The sequence below is a fragment of the Oncorhynchus masou genome, chromosome 29, assembly GCF_036934945.1.
Source record: "Oncorhynchus masou masou isolate Uvic2021 chromosome 29, UVic_Omas_1.1, whole genome shotgun sequence".
NCBI lineage: Eukaryota > Metazoa > Chordata > Actinopteri > Salmoniformes > Salmonidae > Oncorhynchus > Oncorhynchus masou.
This window is the reverse complement of record NC_088240.1, coordinates 98,625,585-98,642,496: the sequence shown is the minus strand read 5'-3', so window position 1 is coordinate 98,642,496 and position 16,912 is coordinate 98,625,585. Positions and strand designations below refer to the sequence as shown.

The following is a 16,912-nucleotide window of genomic DNA, read 5'->3' as shown; positions in this document are numbered from 1 at the left end:
ATAGACACCCCATCACATTACACACAAAATAAAAGGATGGTTGAAAGAATGAATCTCTTTCAATATTAAATACAGGGAGGTGACTGAAGTGAAAACAGACCTTGCTCTGTATCTGCTCGTCCAGTCTGTGTAGTTCAGTCAGTCTCTGGTCCTGCTGCTGTTTCAGGAAGCGTCTCCTGGCAGCATCCATCAGCTGGAGCTCCTTCACCTTCAACTCACGCTTCATGGCTGTTAACCTGGAGACACATTACAGACTGTCAGACTAACCTGGAGACACATTACAGACCGTCAGAGAGACTAACCTGGGGACACATTACAGACTGTCAGAGAGACTAACCTGGGGACACATTACAGACTGTCAGAGAGACTAACCTGGGGACACATTACAGACTGTCAGAGAGACTAACCTGGGGACACATTACAGACTGTCAGAGAGACTAACCTGGGGACACATTACAGACTGTCAGAGAGACACAACCTGGGGACCTGGGGACACATTACAGACTGTCAGACTAACCTGGGAACACATTACAGACTGTCAGAGAGACTAACCTGGGGACACATTACAGACTGTCAGAGACTAACCTGGGGACACATTACAGACTGACAGAGAGACTAACCTGGGACACATTACAGACTGTCAGAGAGACTAACCTGGGGACACATTACAGACTGACAGAGAGACTAACCTGGGACACATTACAGACTGTCAGAGAGACTAACCTGGGGACACATTAGACTGTCAGAGAGACTAACCTGGGGACACATTACAGACTGTCAGAGAGACTAACCTGGGGACACATTACAGACTGTCAGACTAACCTGGAGACACATTACAGACTGTCAGAGAGACTAACCTGGGGACACATTACAGACTGTCAGAGAGACTAACCTGGGGACACATTACAGACTGTCAGAGACTAACCTGGGGACACATTACAGACTGTCAGACACTAACCTGGGGACACATTACAGACTGTCAGACTAACCTGGGGACACATTACAGACTGTCAGAGAGACTAACCTGGGGACACATTAGACTGTCAGAGAGACTAACCTGGGGACACATTACAGACTGTCTAGGAGACTAACCTGGGGACACATTACAGACTGTCAGAGAGACTAACCTGGGGACACATTACAGACTGACAGAGAGACTAACCTGGGACACATTACAGACTGTCAGAGAGACTAACCTGGGGACACATTACAGACTGTCAGAGAGACTAACCTGGGGACACATTACAGACTGACAGAGAGACTAACCTGGGGACACATTACAGACTGTCAGAGAGACTAACCTGGGGACACATTACAGACTGTCACACTAACCTGGGGACACATTACAGACTGTCAGACTAACCTGGGGACACATTACAGACTGTCAGACTAACCTGGGGACACATTACAGACTGTCAGAGAGACTAACCTGGGGACACATTACAGACTGTCAGAGAACTAACCTGGGGACACATTACAGACTGTCAGAGAGACTAACCTGGGGACACATTACAGACTGTCAGAGAGACTAACCTGGGGACACATTACAGACTGACAGAGAGACTAACCTGGGGACACATTACAGACTGTCAGAGAGACTAACCTGGGGACACATTACAGACTGTCAGACTAACCTGGGGACACATTACAGACTGTCAGACTAACCTGGGGACACATTACAGACTGTCAGAGAGACTAACCTGGGGACACATTACAGACTGTCAGACTAACCTGGGGACACATTACAGACTGTCAGAGAGACTAACCTGGGGACACATTACAGACTGTCAGACTAACCTGGGGACACATTACAGACTGTCAGAGAGACTAACCTGGGGACACATTACAGACTGTCAGACTAACCTGGGGACACATTACAGACTGTCAGAGAGACTAACCTGGGGACACATTACAGACTGTCAGACTAACCTGGGGACACATTACAGACTGTCAGAGAGACTAACCTGGGACACATTACAGACTGTCAGACTAACCTGGGAACACATTACAGACTGTCAGAGAGACTAACCTGGGACACATTACAGACTGTCAGAGAGACTAACCTGGGGATACATTACAGACTGTCAGAGAGACTACCCTGGGGACACATTACAGACTGTCAGAGAGACTAACCTGGGGACACATTACAGACTGACAGAGAGACTAACCTGGGGACACATTACAGACTGTCAGAGAGACTAACCTGGGGACACATTACAGACTGTCAGAGAGACTAACCTGGGGACACATTACAGACTGTCACACTAACCTGGAGACACATTACAGACTGTCAGAGAGACTAACCTGGGGACACATTACAGACTGTCAGAGAGACTAACCTGGGGACACATTACAGACTGTCAGACTAACCTGGAGACACATTACAGACTGTCAGACTAACCTGGGGACACATTACAGACTGTCAGACTAACCTGGGGACACATTACAGACTGTCAGACTAACCTGGGGACACATTACAGACTGTCACACTAACCTGGAGACACATTACAGACTGTCAGAGAGACTAACCTGGGACACATTACAGACTGTCAGAGAGACTAACCTGGGGACACATTACAGACTGTCAGACTAACCTGGGGACACATTACAGACTGTCAGAGAGACTAACCTGGGGACACATTACAGACTGTCACACTAACCTGGGGACACATTACAGACTGTCAGAGAGACTAACCTGGGGACACATTACAGACTGTCAGACTAACCTGGGGACACATTACAGACTGTCAGACTAACCTGGGGACACATTACAGACTGTCAGACTAACCTGGGGACACATTACAGACTGTCAGAGAGACTAACCTGGAGACACATTACAGACTGTCAGAGAGACTAACCTGGGACACATTACAGACTGTCAGAGAGACTAACCTGGGACACATTACAGACTGTCAGAGAGACTAACCTGGGATACATTACAGACTGTCAGACTAACCTGGGGACACATTACAGACTGTCAGACTAACCTGGGGACACATTACAGACTGTCAGACTAACCTGGGGACACATTACAGACTGTCAGAGAGACTAACCTGGAGACACATTACAGACTGTCAGAGAGACTAACCTGGGGACACATTACAGACTGTCAGAGACTAACCTGGGGACACATTACAGACTGTCACACTAACCTGGAGACACATTACAGACTGTTAGATAAATAAACCTTGGAACACATTACAGACTGTTAGATAAATAAACCTTGGAACAGGGAACTCAACTGACAGAGAGACTAACCTGGGGACACATTACATCTTAATTAGGCCTGTACCAAGTCATTTATGAGGATCAATAACTATGACATGGGAGTGACTAACATGACCTACAGAATGTTCTTCCTTCTGAGGATCCTGACTGAATACTCCTCCTACACAATACAGACACAGTTCTGGCCTGGAACACATTACAGACTGTCAAATTATATAACTGAATGTATTCAACTGAAATGTGTATAACCATTTAACCATTAAGACTGTCAGATCAGACTAACCTGGGGACCTTAAATTACAGATGACAGTCTTCGGCTAACCCGTGGACACAGTGGGTTAACTGCAGAGACTAACCTGGGACACATTACAGCAACTGTCAGACTAACCTGGCCCTACACTCTAACCACTAGGCTACCTGCCGCCCCTACACTCTAACCACTAGACTACCTGGGGACACATTACAGACTATCCACTAGGCTACCTGGGGACACCCTACACTCTAACCACTAGGCTACCTGGGGACACATTACACTCTAACCACTACAGGCTACCTGGAGCCCCTACACTCTAACCACTAGGCTACCTGGAGACACATTACAGACTGTAACCACTAGACTACCTGGGGACACACTCTAACCACTAGGCTACCTGGGGCCCCTACACTCTAACCAGAGGCTAACCTGGGGACACATTACACTGTCTAACCACTAGGCTACCTGGGGACACATTACAGACTCTAACCAGAGGCTAACCTGGGGACACATTACAGACTGTAACCACTAACCTGGACCCCACATTAAGACTAGGCTAACCTGGGACACATTACAGACTCTAACCAGAGGCTAACCTGGGACACATTACAGACTAACCACTAGGCTAACCTGGGGACACATTAACCACTGTCAGAAACTAACCTGGGGACACATTACTACACTCTAACCAGAGAGCTAACCTGGGGACACATTACACTCTAACCACTAGGCTAACCTGGGGACCCTACACTGTAACCAGAGGCTACCTGGCCCCTACACTCTAACCACTCAGAGGCTAACCTGGGACACACTCAACCACTAGGCTAACCTGGGGTCATATTACACTCTAACCACTAGACTACCTGGGGACCCTACACTCTAACCACTAGACTAACCTGGGACACATTACACTCTAACCACTAGGCTACCTGGAGACACACTCTAACCACTAGGCTACCTGCCCCTACACTCTAACCACTAGGCACCTACAGACCCCTACACTCTAACCACTAGGCTACCTGGGGACCATTACACTCTAACCACTAGGCTACCTGTCAGAGAGACTAACCTGGGACACATCTAACCACTGTCAGGAGACTAACCTGGGACACTCTAACCACTAGGCTAACCTGGGACACACTCTAACCACTAGGCTAACCTGGGACCCCTACACTCTAACCACTAGGCTACCTGGAACACATTACAGACTCTAACCACTAAGGCTGGAACATGGGAACTCTACACTCTAACCACTAGGCTACCTGCCGTCCCCTACACTCTAACCATGACATAGGCTACCTGCCCCCCTACACTCTAACCACTAGGCTACCTGCCTCCCCTACACTCTAACCACTGGCTACCTGCCGCCCCTACAACTCTAACCACTGAATGTATTCCTGAAATGTGCCCCTACACTCTAACCACTCAGGCTACCTGCCGCCCCTACACTCTAACCACTAGGCTACCTGCCGTCCCTACACTCTAACCACTAGGCTACCTGCCGCCCCTACACTCTAACCACTAGGCTACCTGTCACCCCTACACTCTAACCACTAGGCTACCTGCCGTCCCTACACTCTAACCACTAGGCTACCTGCCGCCCCTACACTCTAACCACTAGGCTACCTGCCGTCCCTACACTCTAACCACTAGGCTACCTGCCGCCCCTGCACTCTAACCACTAGGCTACCTGCCGCCCCTGCACTCTAACCACTAGGCTACCTGCCGTCCCTGCACTCTAACCACTAGGCTACCTGCCGCCCCTGCACTCTAACCACTAGGCTACCTGCCGCCCCTACACTCTAACCACTAGGCTACCTCCGTCCCTACACTCTAACCACTAGGCTACCTCCGTCCCTACACTCTAACCACTAGGCTACCTGCCGCCCCTACACTCTAACCACTAGGCTACCTGCCGTCCCTACACTCTAACCACTAGGCTACCTCCGTCCCTACACTCTAACCACTAGGCTACCTGCCGCCCCTACACTCTAACCACTAGGCTACCTGCCGCCCCTACACTCTAACCACTAGGCTACCTGCCGCCCCTACACTCTAACCACTAGGCTACCTGTCGCCCCTACACTCTAACCACTAGGCTACCTGCCGCCCCTACACTCTAACCACTAGGCTACCTGCCGCCCCTACACTCTAACCACTAGGCTACCTGCCGCCCCTACACTCTAACCACTAGGCTACCTCCGTCCCTACACTCTAACCACTAGGCTACCTGCCGCCCCTACACTCTAACCACTAGGCTACCTGCCGCCCCTACACTCTAACCACTAGGCTACCTGCCGTCCCTACACTCTAACCACTAGGCTACCTGTCGCCCCTACACTCTAACCACTAGGCTACCTGCCGCCCCTACACTCTAACCACTAGGCTACATGCCGCCCCTACACTCTAACCACTAGGCTACATGCCGCCCCTACACTCTAACCACTAGGCTACCTGCCGCCCCTACACTCTAACCACTAGGCTACCTGCCGCCCCTACACTCTAACCACTAGGCTACCTGCCGCCCCTACACTCTAACCACTAGGCTACCTGCCGCCCCTACACTCTATCCACTAGGCTACCTGCCGCCCCTACACTCTATCCACTAGGCTACCTGCCGCCCCTACACTCTAACCACTAGGCTACCTGCCGCCCCTACACTCTAACCACTAGGCTACCTGCCGCCCCTACACTCTAACCACTAGGCTACCTGCCGCCCCTACACTCTAACCACTAGGCTACCTGCCGCCCCTACACTCTAACCACTAGGCTACCTGCCGCCCCTACACTCTATCCACTAGGCTACCTGACGTCCCTACACTCTAACCACTAGGCTACCTGCCGCCCCTACACTCTAACCACTAGGCTACCTGCCGCCCCTACACTCTAACCACTAGGCTACCTGCCGCCCCTACACTCTAACCACTAGGCTATCCCCTACACTCTAACCACTAGACTACCTGCCGCCCCTACACTCTAACCACTAGGCTACCTGCCGCCCCTACACTCTAACCACTAGGCTACCTGCCGTCCCTACACTCTAACCACTAGGCTACCTCCGTCCCTACACTCTAACCACTAGGCTACCTGCCGCCCCTACACTCTAACCACTAGGCTACCTGCCGCCCCTACACTCTAACCACTAGGCTACCTCCGTCCCTACACTCTAACCACTAGGCTACCTGCCGCCCCTACACTCTAACCACTAGGCTACCTGCCGCCCCTACACTCTAACCACTAGGCTACCTGCCGCCCCTACACTCTAACCACTAGGCTACCTGCCGCCCCTACACTCTAACCACTAGGCTACCTGCCGCCCCTACACTCTAACCACTAGGCTACCTGCCGCCCCTACACTCTAACCACTAGGCTACCTGCCGTCCCTACACTCTATCCACTAGGCTACCTGCCGCCCCTACACTCTAACCACTAGGCTACCTGCCGCCCCTACACTCTAACCACTAGGCTACCTGCCGCCCCTACACTCTAACCACTAGGCTACCTCCGTCCCTACACTCTATCCACTAGGCTACCTGCCGTCCCTACACTCTAACCACTAGGCTACCTCCGTCCCTACACTCTAACCACTAGGCTACATGCCGTCCCTACACTCTAACCACTAGGCTACCTGCCGCCCCTACACTCTAACCACTAGGCTACCTGCCGCCCCTACACTCTAACCACTAGGCTACCTCCGTCCCTACACTCTATCCACTAGGCTACCTGCCGCCCCTACACTCTAACCACTAGGCTACCTGCCGCCCCTACACTCTAACCACTAGGCTACCTGCCGCCCCTACACTCTAACCACTAGGCTACCTCCGTCCCTACACTCTAACCACTAGACTACCTGCCGTCCCTACACTCTAACCACTAGGCTACCTGTCACCCCTACACTCTAACCACTAGGCTACCTGCCGCCCCTACACTCTAACCACTAGACTACCTGCCGCCCCTACACTCTAACCACTAGACTACCTGCCGCCCCTACACTCTAACCACTAGGCTACCTGCCGCCCCTACACTCTAACCACTAGGCTACCTGCCGCCCCTACACTCTAACCACTAGACTACCTGCCGCCCCTACACTCTAACCACTAGACTACCTGCCGCCCCTACACTCTAACCACTAGGCTACCTGAATGATTGATGTCGTAATACATTGGCAGACATAGATGACTGTCTGTTCTCTGACCTGGTTCTCTGTTCAGCCAGCTTGCTCTCCTCCTGCTGTAGGATGTCCCTGCGTTTCTCCTCAGCCTGCTGCAGTATCTCCTGCTGGGTGTACCACGCCTCGTCCTCAGCCTGCCTCTGAACCGCCTTCGCACGCAGCTCCTGCACCGCCTGCCTGGAGAGACACGCACACATATCTGACACTGTTCTTTGACACAAATACTGAAGAAGGCTTTGACCGAAACGTCCGTGTCAAGCGTTTCCCCCCCCTGCTACTGCAAGAAAAACAGAGATAAGATATTAAGAGTTTGACTTTGTGTGAACCTTATCGTCTTTGTGTGAACCTTATCGTCTTTGCCAGTGTTCTAGAATGGCACAGAAAGGATAAGATGCCAATGATATAATCTGACCTCTCCCTGAGGTAGTCCACTTCCTGTTGGCGTATCCTCTCTCTCTCCTGAGACTGGTACTCCACTATGTAGGTGGGGTACTTGTTGAAGACAGGGTACTGTCCCCTGGTCAGAGGCTGAAAGTCATCCAGCATGTTCCTGGGGTGGATGTCTGCTGGGGTGCTCTCCATCAGCCTGTATGTCTCCTTTATCACGGAGCTGATGTCCAGGTTGTTACGGTGGTGGAAGAAATACTGGGAGGGAGGGAGCAGGGAGAGAATCAAGGGTGCATTTTCCCTTCATGAAGAAGAAGGTACATATACTGTAGCTGCAAGCAGCAATGAGCAGGTTTCATAGGGTGGCAGAAAGGACACCTGGGTAATAGTTACGATATCAACGCCAAACTGAATAGGGTTCATCATGGTAATGTCTCTGACGACCCTAAAAGTTCCACATTGATAGGCCCTTGTGGAGTGGATTTACAAAGGATTTAAAATGGACTCTGAAGTGTTGATTTCCTGATTTATCAATAACTCAGCCATCTCTTAATTAAGAAAAAACATCTTTAAAATGTTTAATAAAAAAATTAAAAAGGTTAACCTAAAAGTCCCTGACAGACCTTATGGCAGAATCGCATTAGTGGAAACCAAGACTGTTCTCAGGGCAAGCTTAGTTGTAGCTAGATATGTTAAGTGTCTTAACGGGGAAAATGTACAGTGTTTTAGCTAACCCTTAACCAAATGTTCCTAACCTACCATGTTAATTATCCTAACCTGCTAAGTACGTTCTCTTAACCTGCTGTGAAAAGTCACTTCTTCTAGTCAAACCCGGCAGACCTGCCCTGAGAACAGTGTGAATATCCACTCAGTGTGACGGTGCTTTGATGGGTCCTTGAGGCAAATTTGTTCAGCATGAGAAAAGTCACCTACATACAAAGTTCCAAGCCTCTAGGTCAAGGGGTATTCAACTGGGGGTGAACACATTGTGGATGACCTACCTACAGTAGAAAATAGGAGAATATCTTCATTCTAATGATTTATTTCTCAACTCCTTATAATGAGCCAATCACACTCATTGGAGCAGCTGACAAAAGGCTTTGAAAAAGCCCTTGCTAATAGACTACCAGTACGACAAGTACCGATGGCTGCTGGTAGGGTTTCTGGACTTCATTTTTTTGCCAACACCTGGCTAACCTTTGTTTAACCAGCTAAACAGCTGCTCTTAGGAAAAAGGACACTTCCCCTTCCAATTATAAAATGTGTTGAGGTCAAAATAATGAAACACTATTTACCTAATCTATTCATTAAAAAACATGTTGATTACTTCTCCTTGACATTATCATTCACCTGATAAGACGTGCATTTAATTATTATTATTATTGCTAATGTGTGATGGGGTCCTTGGGATGGGCTCCCTGGGAGGGGGTTCTGGAATGGGTCCCTGGGAGGGGGTTCCTGGGAGGGGGTCCCTGGGAGGGGTTCTGGGAGGGGGTTCTGGGAATGGGTCCCTGGGAGGGGGTCCCTGGGAGGGGGTTCTGGGAGGGGGTCCCTGGGAGGGGGTCCCTGGGAGGGGGTTCTGGGAGGGGGTTCTGGGAGGGGGTTCTGGGAATGGGTCCCTGGGAGGGGGTTCTGGGAATGGGTCCCTGGGAGGGGGTCCCTGGGAGGGGGTTCTGGGAATGGGTCCCTGGGAGGGGGTTCTGGGAATGGGTCCCTGGGAGGGGGTCCCTGGGAGGGGGTTCTGGGAATGGGTCCTTGGGAGGGGGTCCCTGGGAGGGGGTTCTGGGAATGGGTCCCTGGGAGGGGCTCCCTGGGAGGGGGTTCTGGGAATGGGTCCCTGGGAGGGGGTCCCTGGGAGGGGGTCCCTGGCCAAGAAAAGGTTGAAGAACCCTGCTGTAGGTCAAACGGGGTGATGGATATGAGGGTTTATAACTGCTTATAACCTCGCTACATATAGGTCAATCAGTACCATTATTTTTGATCAAGTCAGTCCTGTAGTTTGTGTGTGCCAAATTTGGAGAAAAAAAAGTTACCAATCTATGCATGCCATATTTTTTTATTTATAAAAATGCAGCTTTGCTGTGAACAACTAATACATTAGACTAGAGTATCCATGTTAAAATGATGCAAATAATGCTCTGTTCTTCAATATTCATCCTTCATATACAATTCCGAGACTGTCGCAGTAGTCATGACAACATATATAGTGGCATATAGTCATAACATGAAGTCATATAAAAGGGCCTAACCAATGAAAGTGTCCCTTCCCATGGTTTACATAAAACCTCTTACCGTAAACCTTCCCATGGTTTACATAAAACCTCTTACCGTAAACCTTCCCATGGTTTACCGTAAACCTTCCCATGGTTTACATAAAACCTCTTACCGTAAACCTTCCCATGGTTTACATAAAACCTCTTACCGTAAACCTTCCCATGGTTTACATAAAACCTCTTACCGTAAACCTTCCCATGGTTTACATAAAACCTCTTACCTCAAAGTCCTCTTTGTGGCTGCAGAGCAGTAGTGGGGCGCGGCAGCAGGTGACATATGAGACCACAGATACCAATAAGAAGGCAGGATGGTTAGAGAAGACGTTGTCAAACAGTTTGAGCCACTCATCTCTGGTCAGCACCTCAGAGAACAGAGTCTCTAACAGGGGCCACACATACAGCTGGAGGAGAGAGAGATAGAGGTTATTAAAGAGTTTCAGCCACTTTTCTCTGGTCAACATCTCAGAGAACAGAGTCTCTAACAGGGGCCACACATACAGCTGGAGGAGAGAGAGAGATAGAGGTTATTAAAGAGTTTGAGCCACTCATCTCTGGTCAGCACCTCAGAGAACAGAGTCTCTAACAGGGGCCACACATACAGCTGGAGGAGAGAGAGATAGAGGTTATTAAAGAGTTTCAGCCACTTTTGTCTGGTCAGCACCTCAGAGAACAGAGTCTCTAACAGGGGCCACACATACATCTGGAGGAGAGAGAGATAGAGGTTATTAAAGAGTTTCAGCCACTTTTCTCTGGTCAACATCTCAGAGAACAGAGTCTCTAACAGCGAGTGGAAATGTATCACTGAACGCTTGTTTGTGGGAGCAGATAAAATAACAACCATACAATACTAGTGTCATTATAATACAGTTGTAACGAGAGTTTGAAAAGAGATCTCCTGGTCGTCTCACCTGAGAGGTGACTCCACAGTCGATGAGGTGCTGCAGCAGTTCCTTGTCATGGTGAGCCAGAACATTCTCTGCCATGCTCAGTACGTTGAGAGGAGGGTTGGGGAAGTATTCAAACCAGTGCTGGCACCAGTTCACTGCAAAGGACAAACAAAACTGTCAATACCCTATTTTACAACCAAAGTTACATAAACAAGGTACACGAAAAAGCAAACTGAAAAATTGACAACTAAGTTAGCAAACAGGGCCGACATGAAAGGAAAAGTGAAACATGATTCAGTTTCTAGTAGTGTGTGTACTGTGTACAGTGTGTATTGTGTGTGCAGTGTGTATTGTGTGTACAGTGTGTATTGTGTGTTGTGTATACAGTGTGTATTGTGTATACAGTGTATACAGTGTGTACAGTGTGTATACAGTGTGTATTGTGTATACAGTGTATACAGTGTGTACTGTGTGTACAGTGTGTATTGTGTATACTGTGTGTACAGTGTGTATTGTGTATACTGTGTGTACAGTGTGTGTGTATACTGTGTGTACAGTACCTATAGTGGTGGCGACCACTTCAAAACAGAGCAGTGGGTTATTCTGGAAGAGCTTGACGAAGGGAAACGCCATCAGAGGGAGGTAGTCTGTCTCTCCAAAGATGGCCGCCCAGTGGGCTAGTGCAGACAACACTCTGTCGGCAGACAAGAGATGGAAATGACAGCACTGTCAGATACACCCATCACGATTCATGGAAATGACAGCACTGTCAGATACACCCATCACGATTCATAGAAATGACAGCACTGTCAGATACACCCATCACGATTCATGGAAATGACAGCACTGTCAGATACACCCATCACGATTCATGGAAATGACAGCACTGTCAGATACACCCATCACGATTCATGGAAATGACAGCACTGTCAGATACACCCATCACGATTCATAGAAATGACAGCACTGTCAGATACACCCATCACAATAACTAATCATCAAGGACGTTTTGATAAAAATTGAAGAACCATTAGCTCCTACTATGAATAATTCCAGATGATGTGAACGTGCCCATGCCAGGCCAACATGACAGCAGGCCCATAGTGCCAGCCAGGTCAGTGGTAAGTATACCGTTGAAGTCCCCGCTGCAGTTTGTGGCTCTTGATGGGGTATCGCTCCTGGATGCTGAGGTAGGCAGAGTGCAGGCCTTTATCGGTCAGACTGCTGAAAGCTGCGTGGTTCTCTGGTAGACGCAGGAGGGACCTCCACACAAACATCCTGACAAATAAACGCATGATCATCACAATGGAACCCGTTTACCGTAGTGTCTAAAGGAGCACCGTTTACCGTAGTGTCTAAAGGAGCACCGTTTACCGTAGTGTCTAAAGGAGCACCGTTTACCGTCGTGTCTAAAGGAGCACCGTTTACCGTAGTGTCTAAAGGAGCACCGTTTACCGTAGTGTCTAAGGAGCACCGTTTACCGTAGTGTCTAAGGAGCACCGTTTACCGTAGTGTCTAAAGGAGCACCGTTTACCGTCGTGTCTAAAGGAGCACCGTTTACCGTCGTGTCTAAAGGAGCACCGTTTACCGTCGTGTCTAAAGGAGCACCGTTTACCGTCGTGTCTAAAGGAGCACCGTTTACCGTCGTGTCTAAAGGAGCACCGTTTACAGAAGTGTCTAAAGGAGCACCGTTTACCGTCGTGTCTAAAGGAGCACCGTTTACCGTCGTGTCTAAAGGAGCACCGTTTACCGTCGTGTCTAAAGGAGCACCGTTTACCGTAGTGTCTAAAGGAGCACCGTTTACCGTAGTGTCTAAAGGAGCACCGTTTACCGTCGTGTCTAAAGGAGCACCGTTTACCGGAGTGTCTAAAGGAGCACCGTTTAACGTAGTGTCTAAAGGAGCACCGTTTAACGTAGTGTCTAAAGGAGCACCGTTTACCGTAGTGGCTAAAGGAGCACCGTTTACCGTAGTGTCTAAAGGAGCACCGTTTACCGTAGTGTCTAAAGGAGCACCATTTACCGTAGTGTCTAAAGGAGCACCGTTTACCGGAGTGTCTAAAGGAGCACCGTTTACCGTAGTGTCTAAAGGAGCACCGTTTACCGTAGTGTCTAAAGGAGCACCGTTTACCGTAGTGTCTAAAGGAGCACCGTTTACCGTAGTGTCTAAAGGAGCACCGTTTACCGTAGTGTCTAAAGGAGCACCGTTTACCGTAGTGTCTAAAGGAGCACCGTTTACCGTAGTGTCTAAAGGAGCACCGTTTACCGTAGTGTCTAAAGGAGCACCGTTTACCGTAGTGTCTAAAGGAGCACCGTTTACCGTAGTGTCTAAAGGAGCACCGTTTACTGTAGTGTCTAAAGGAGCACCGTTTACTGCCGTGTCTAAAGGAGCACCGTTTACTGTAGTGTCTAAAGGAGCACCGTTTACTGTAGTGTCTAAATGAGCACATTTGTATGTTGCTGCCCCTCGTTAAAACTGTGACACCTTGGCCCCGATTCCTGATTTGTAGTTAGTTACCTGTATTTAGCTGGATATTCACCAAATGCCTTCAGTAACGTCACAAGTCTCTTCTTGTTTAGACCGTCAGGCAGTTCATTCTGAAAAAGAAAAGCCACAAATCAGTTGAATGCCTCACTTGATTCAAAAGAACATCATTCAAAATGTGGGATGAGGAAAACCAATGGTAAAATCATCAGACAGCTTGGTTCCAGACCAGAGAAGTAAATAAGGTCATTCTTTAGTTTGCTACAGAGAGAAAATAATCCTGGAGCAACAGGAAATGTGAATTATAATATTGATAATTAATGGACATTTTTTGTAGGTGTCAAAATCGGAAATTTTCAAGGGGAAATTACAAACTTCAGAAGCCTTTTAAAACCTTGAATACAAGTTTTCATTTCCTGTTGTGCAACAAAAGAGTGATCCAATGAATATCCTACATCTGTACCTCTTTATCCTCTGTCATGGGGACAGCTGGAGGCCTCAGGACTTTGGTCTTGACCCGTCGACCAGAGTTTTTGGCCGGCCGCTGGACCCCTTCTGACTTCACCTTCATTGTCAGAGCCGAACACTCTCCACCAGACACCACTTTGACCAGGGACGGAGGAGGCTAGGAGAGGATGACGAGTGGCTCAGGGGAAGGCAGAAACATGACTGATGTGTGCTAATGTAAAAACTACACAGATGAAACGAAGCTGCCTGGGTCATTTAGTCAAATTCAAGGACACGTGTCAGATGAATAGCCTTTCTAATCACTCTGATGATTGGTACCTTGTTGTAGTCCTGGGTCAGGCACTGAACACTGTAGATGTTCAGGCTGCCGTTGTCCATTATCGTGACAATATGGCGTCCGTTGGGACTGACGGTGGCTGAGGTGATGGCGTCATCATGGGATCCGATGTTGAAGAGCAGCTTGCAGGTCTGGATGTTGATGAAACGCATCACACCATCCTGACTCAGCACCCCAAGAGTCTGAAGAACAAAAAACTAAATGTTTTCTCATTTTCCAACCACCGAGACAAATAAAGCATGTTCTCCAAAATACCTCAGTATCAGATAGCATTGGCTGTACATTGGCTGCTTTCTTTGGCAAGGGTTCACTTGAAAAAGAGATGTAAAAGTCAACGTGACTTCCTTGGTTAAAGGATGAATCAATAGAATGAATGAATACACACCTGGCTGGCCCCACCATCGAAGCTGTCTGGTAGGAACTCCAGCTGTCTGACAGAGCGGACCTTGGGAGGCATCTGGACCACTCTAAGCAGCTGCCTGGTGTCCAGACACCACAGATGGAGAAGGTTGGATCTGCCCCCTGCAGCCAGAATCTTCCCATCACTGTCAAGAGAACACAGATGGTTTTAGGAGGACATCACTGGTACTGAACATCTGCTTTGTTGTTCGGGGCTTATCTGTAATAGTCATCGCCCCACAGACAGACACACTTCTGTATATTAGACTTCCACTCAACCGTTCAAAAACACACACACACACACCGTGTGACAGCAAATGCCTTGTAGTGTATCCTGGGTCCCTCATCAGGAACAGGCAGCTGGTACTTGCAGAACAACGTGTCACTCTCCCAGGCAAAGATGGAGTCATCGTTGAAACAGCTAAGGATGGTGTTCCCCAGAGGAAGAAAGAACACCTAGAAAAAAATAACACACAGAGTTAAAATGAATTTTCAAAAATTCAGATAAATTGTTTAGAGTTCTACAAAATGTAAAATATAAAAAGGCACTTTGTGAATTTTGCCATTATGTATTCATTGTATTGTCAAATCTGAAAAATTAAATGATTCAGTTCTGTAAATGTGAATGATCTCACCCTCTGTATGCCGACAGATTGGCGGACATTGAGTTTCCTCTTCCTCTGGAAGGTGTCCAGGTCCCAGAGCTGAGCCGTGTCAGCTGATGTACTGATGGCGTAGCGGCCAGAGCCATGGACCGACACGGAGGATACCGCCCCCTCGTGACCCCGCATCCAGCTCACCAGCTGCTTCGTATCTTACGGAATCAAACAATCAATCAATCACTTTTTTGATCCAATTGGCAAACACCCAGAAAAAAACTCCATTATCTGATGGAATCATTGGTCTTTCAACGTACTGGAAGTTTGGGTATACAGGCCAATACACCACAGAAGATGACTTTTCCCTCCTCAATCAGCTAATCAGTTCCTAACCTTTTGGAAAACAATTAAGCAGCAATGTAAGGAGTCAAACCTTTGTCAAAACACTTGATGGAGTAGTCTGCAAGAGCAACCAAGAATTCTGTTGTTCTGCGCAAGTTGAAGGCCAAGGCAGTGCATGCCTGACCGGTTTTCTGAACAAGTCTAAACCTGGAGAGAGACAGAACAGGTATGAGCACGGCCTGCACCAGTTAGAGTATTGCAATGCAATAGTGTGGTGTTGACAGTGTGACATACTGCACCTGTTTCTGGTGATGTCTAAGACATAAATATTCCCATGGTGATCTCCAGCCAGGAAAGAGTCCCCTGTAGCGTCGAAGGTGACATGAAGGAAGCGGACTGTTTTGGACTGGTAGGCAGCTGCACTGCGAATCACTGTGACCATGACACTGTTAAAGCAAAAACTGTTATTATGGTCTACATACAAGATGCACGCCTAGCTGTCAGACAAGAATGCAAAAGCACAGCTTCTATTCAAGATATGCAGAAACAGACAATAACATTCCCGTCTCGTTTACGATCAACATCACTCAACAGCCAGGCTTCACCATCACAAGGTGATGGAGACTCAACACGTGAGTTCTGAGCTGACGTTATCCTTTGAAACGACCTACCCAGTATTACTTGGTGTTGGTTTTCGATGCCATACTTTTCCCTCCTCCTTGTTTCCAATGTCGGTCGTTTGCATTGTTTTTGATGAGCAGAATTGGGGATATGATACGTTTGGATCTAGCTAGCTAGCGAGTTAGCAGTGGTAACTAATTCACTGTTGATTAGCTAGCCTGAATACCAGCCTATCGTCTGGCGGTCTGTACAGCGCCAAATTTGAAATAACACGTTATTGCTGGTCTCCAATCGCAAAAAGAGCATTCACACGCATATTATCGAGCAATCAATATCGCGCAAAATTATTTATTGAGAACAAAACTCAAATGAAAGCCATAATTATAAATCTGTCTTCAGTTAGAAAGTTGTCAGCGGTTATCTTGTCGCTTCTTTAATGACGTCCCAAATGGGATGTAAACAGTA

General features: G+C 48.3%; 1 protein-coding gene across 2 annotated transcripts in view; it reads right to left on the bottom strand.

Annotated features, from left to right (window-relative positions):
* Positions 1-16,879, bottom strand: part of tbc1d31 (TBC1 domain family, member 31) — a 31,365-nt gene extending 14,486 nt beyond the window's left edge. For both annotated transcript variants that reach the window (XM_064946942.1, XM_064946941.1), the window contains exons 1-16: positions 16,498-16,879; positions 16,126-16,272; positions 15,918-16,033; positions 15,521-15,699; positions 15,190-15,341; positions 14,872-15,031; positions 14,468-14,668; positions 14,145-14,306; positions 13,715-13,794; positions 12,331-12,477; positions 11,760-11,893; positions 11,221-11,354; positions 10,534-10,713; positions 8,065-8,297; positions 7,677-7,829; positions 101-236 (exon numbers count right to left, since the gene is read on the bottom strand). In XM_064946942.1, coding sequence (XP_064803014.1) covers positions 101-236; positions 7,677-7,829; positions 8,065-8,297; positions 10,534-10,713; positions 11,221-11,354; positions 11,760-11,893; positions 12,331-12,477; positions 13,715-13,794; positions 14,145-14,306; positions 14,468-14,668; positions 14,872-15,031; positions 15,190-15,341; positions 15,521-15,699; positions 15,918-16,033; positions 16,126-16,272; positions 16,498-16,571 — 2,388 coding nt within the window. In that variant the 5' untranslated portion in view covers positions 16,572-16,879. The remainder of the gene's footprint in view (positions 1-100; positions 237-7,676; positions 7,830-8,064; positions 8,298-10,533; positions 10,714-11,220; positions 11,355-11,759; positions 11,894-12,330; positions 12,478-13,714; positions 13,795-14,144; positions 14,307-14,467; positions 14,669-14,871; positions 15,032-15,189; positions 15,342-15,520; positions 15,700-15,917; positions 16,034-16,125; positions 16,273-16,497) is intronic.
* Positions 16,880-16,912: the final 33 nt, after the last annotated feature.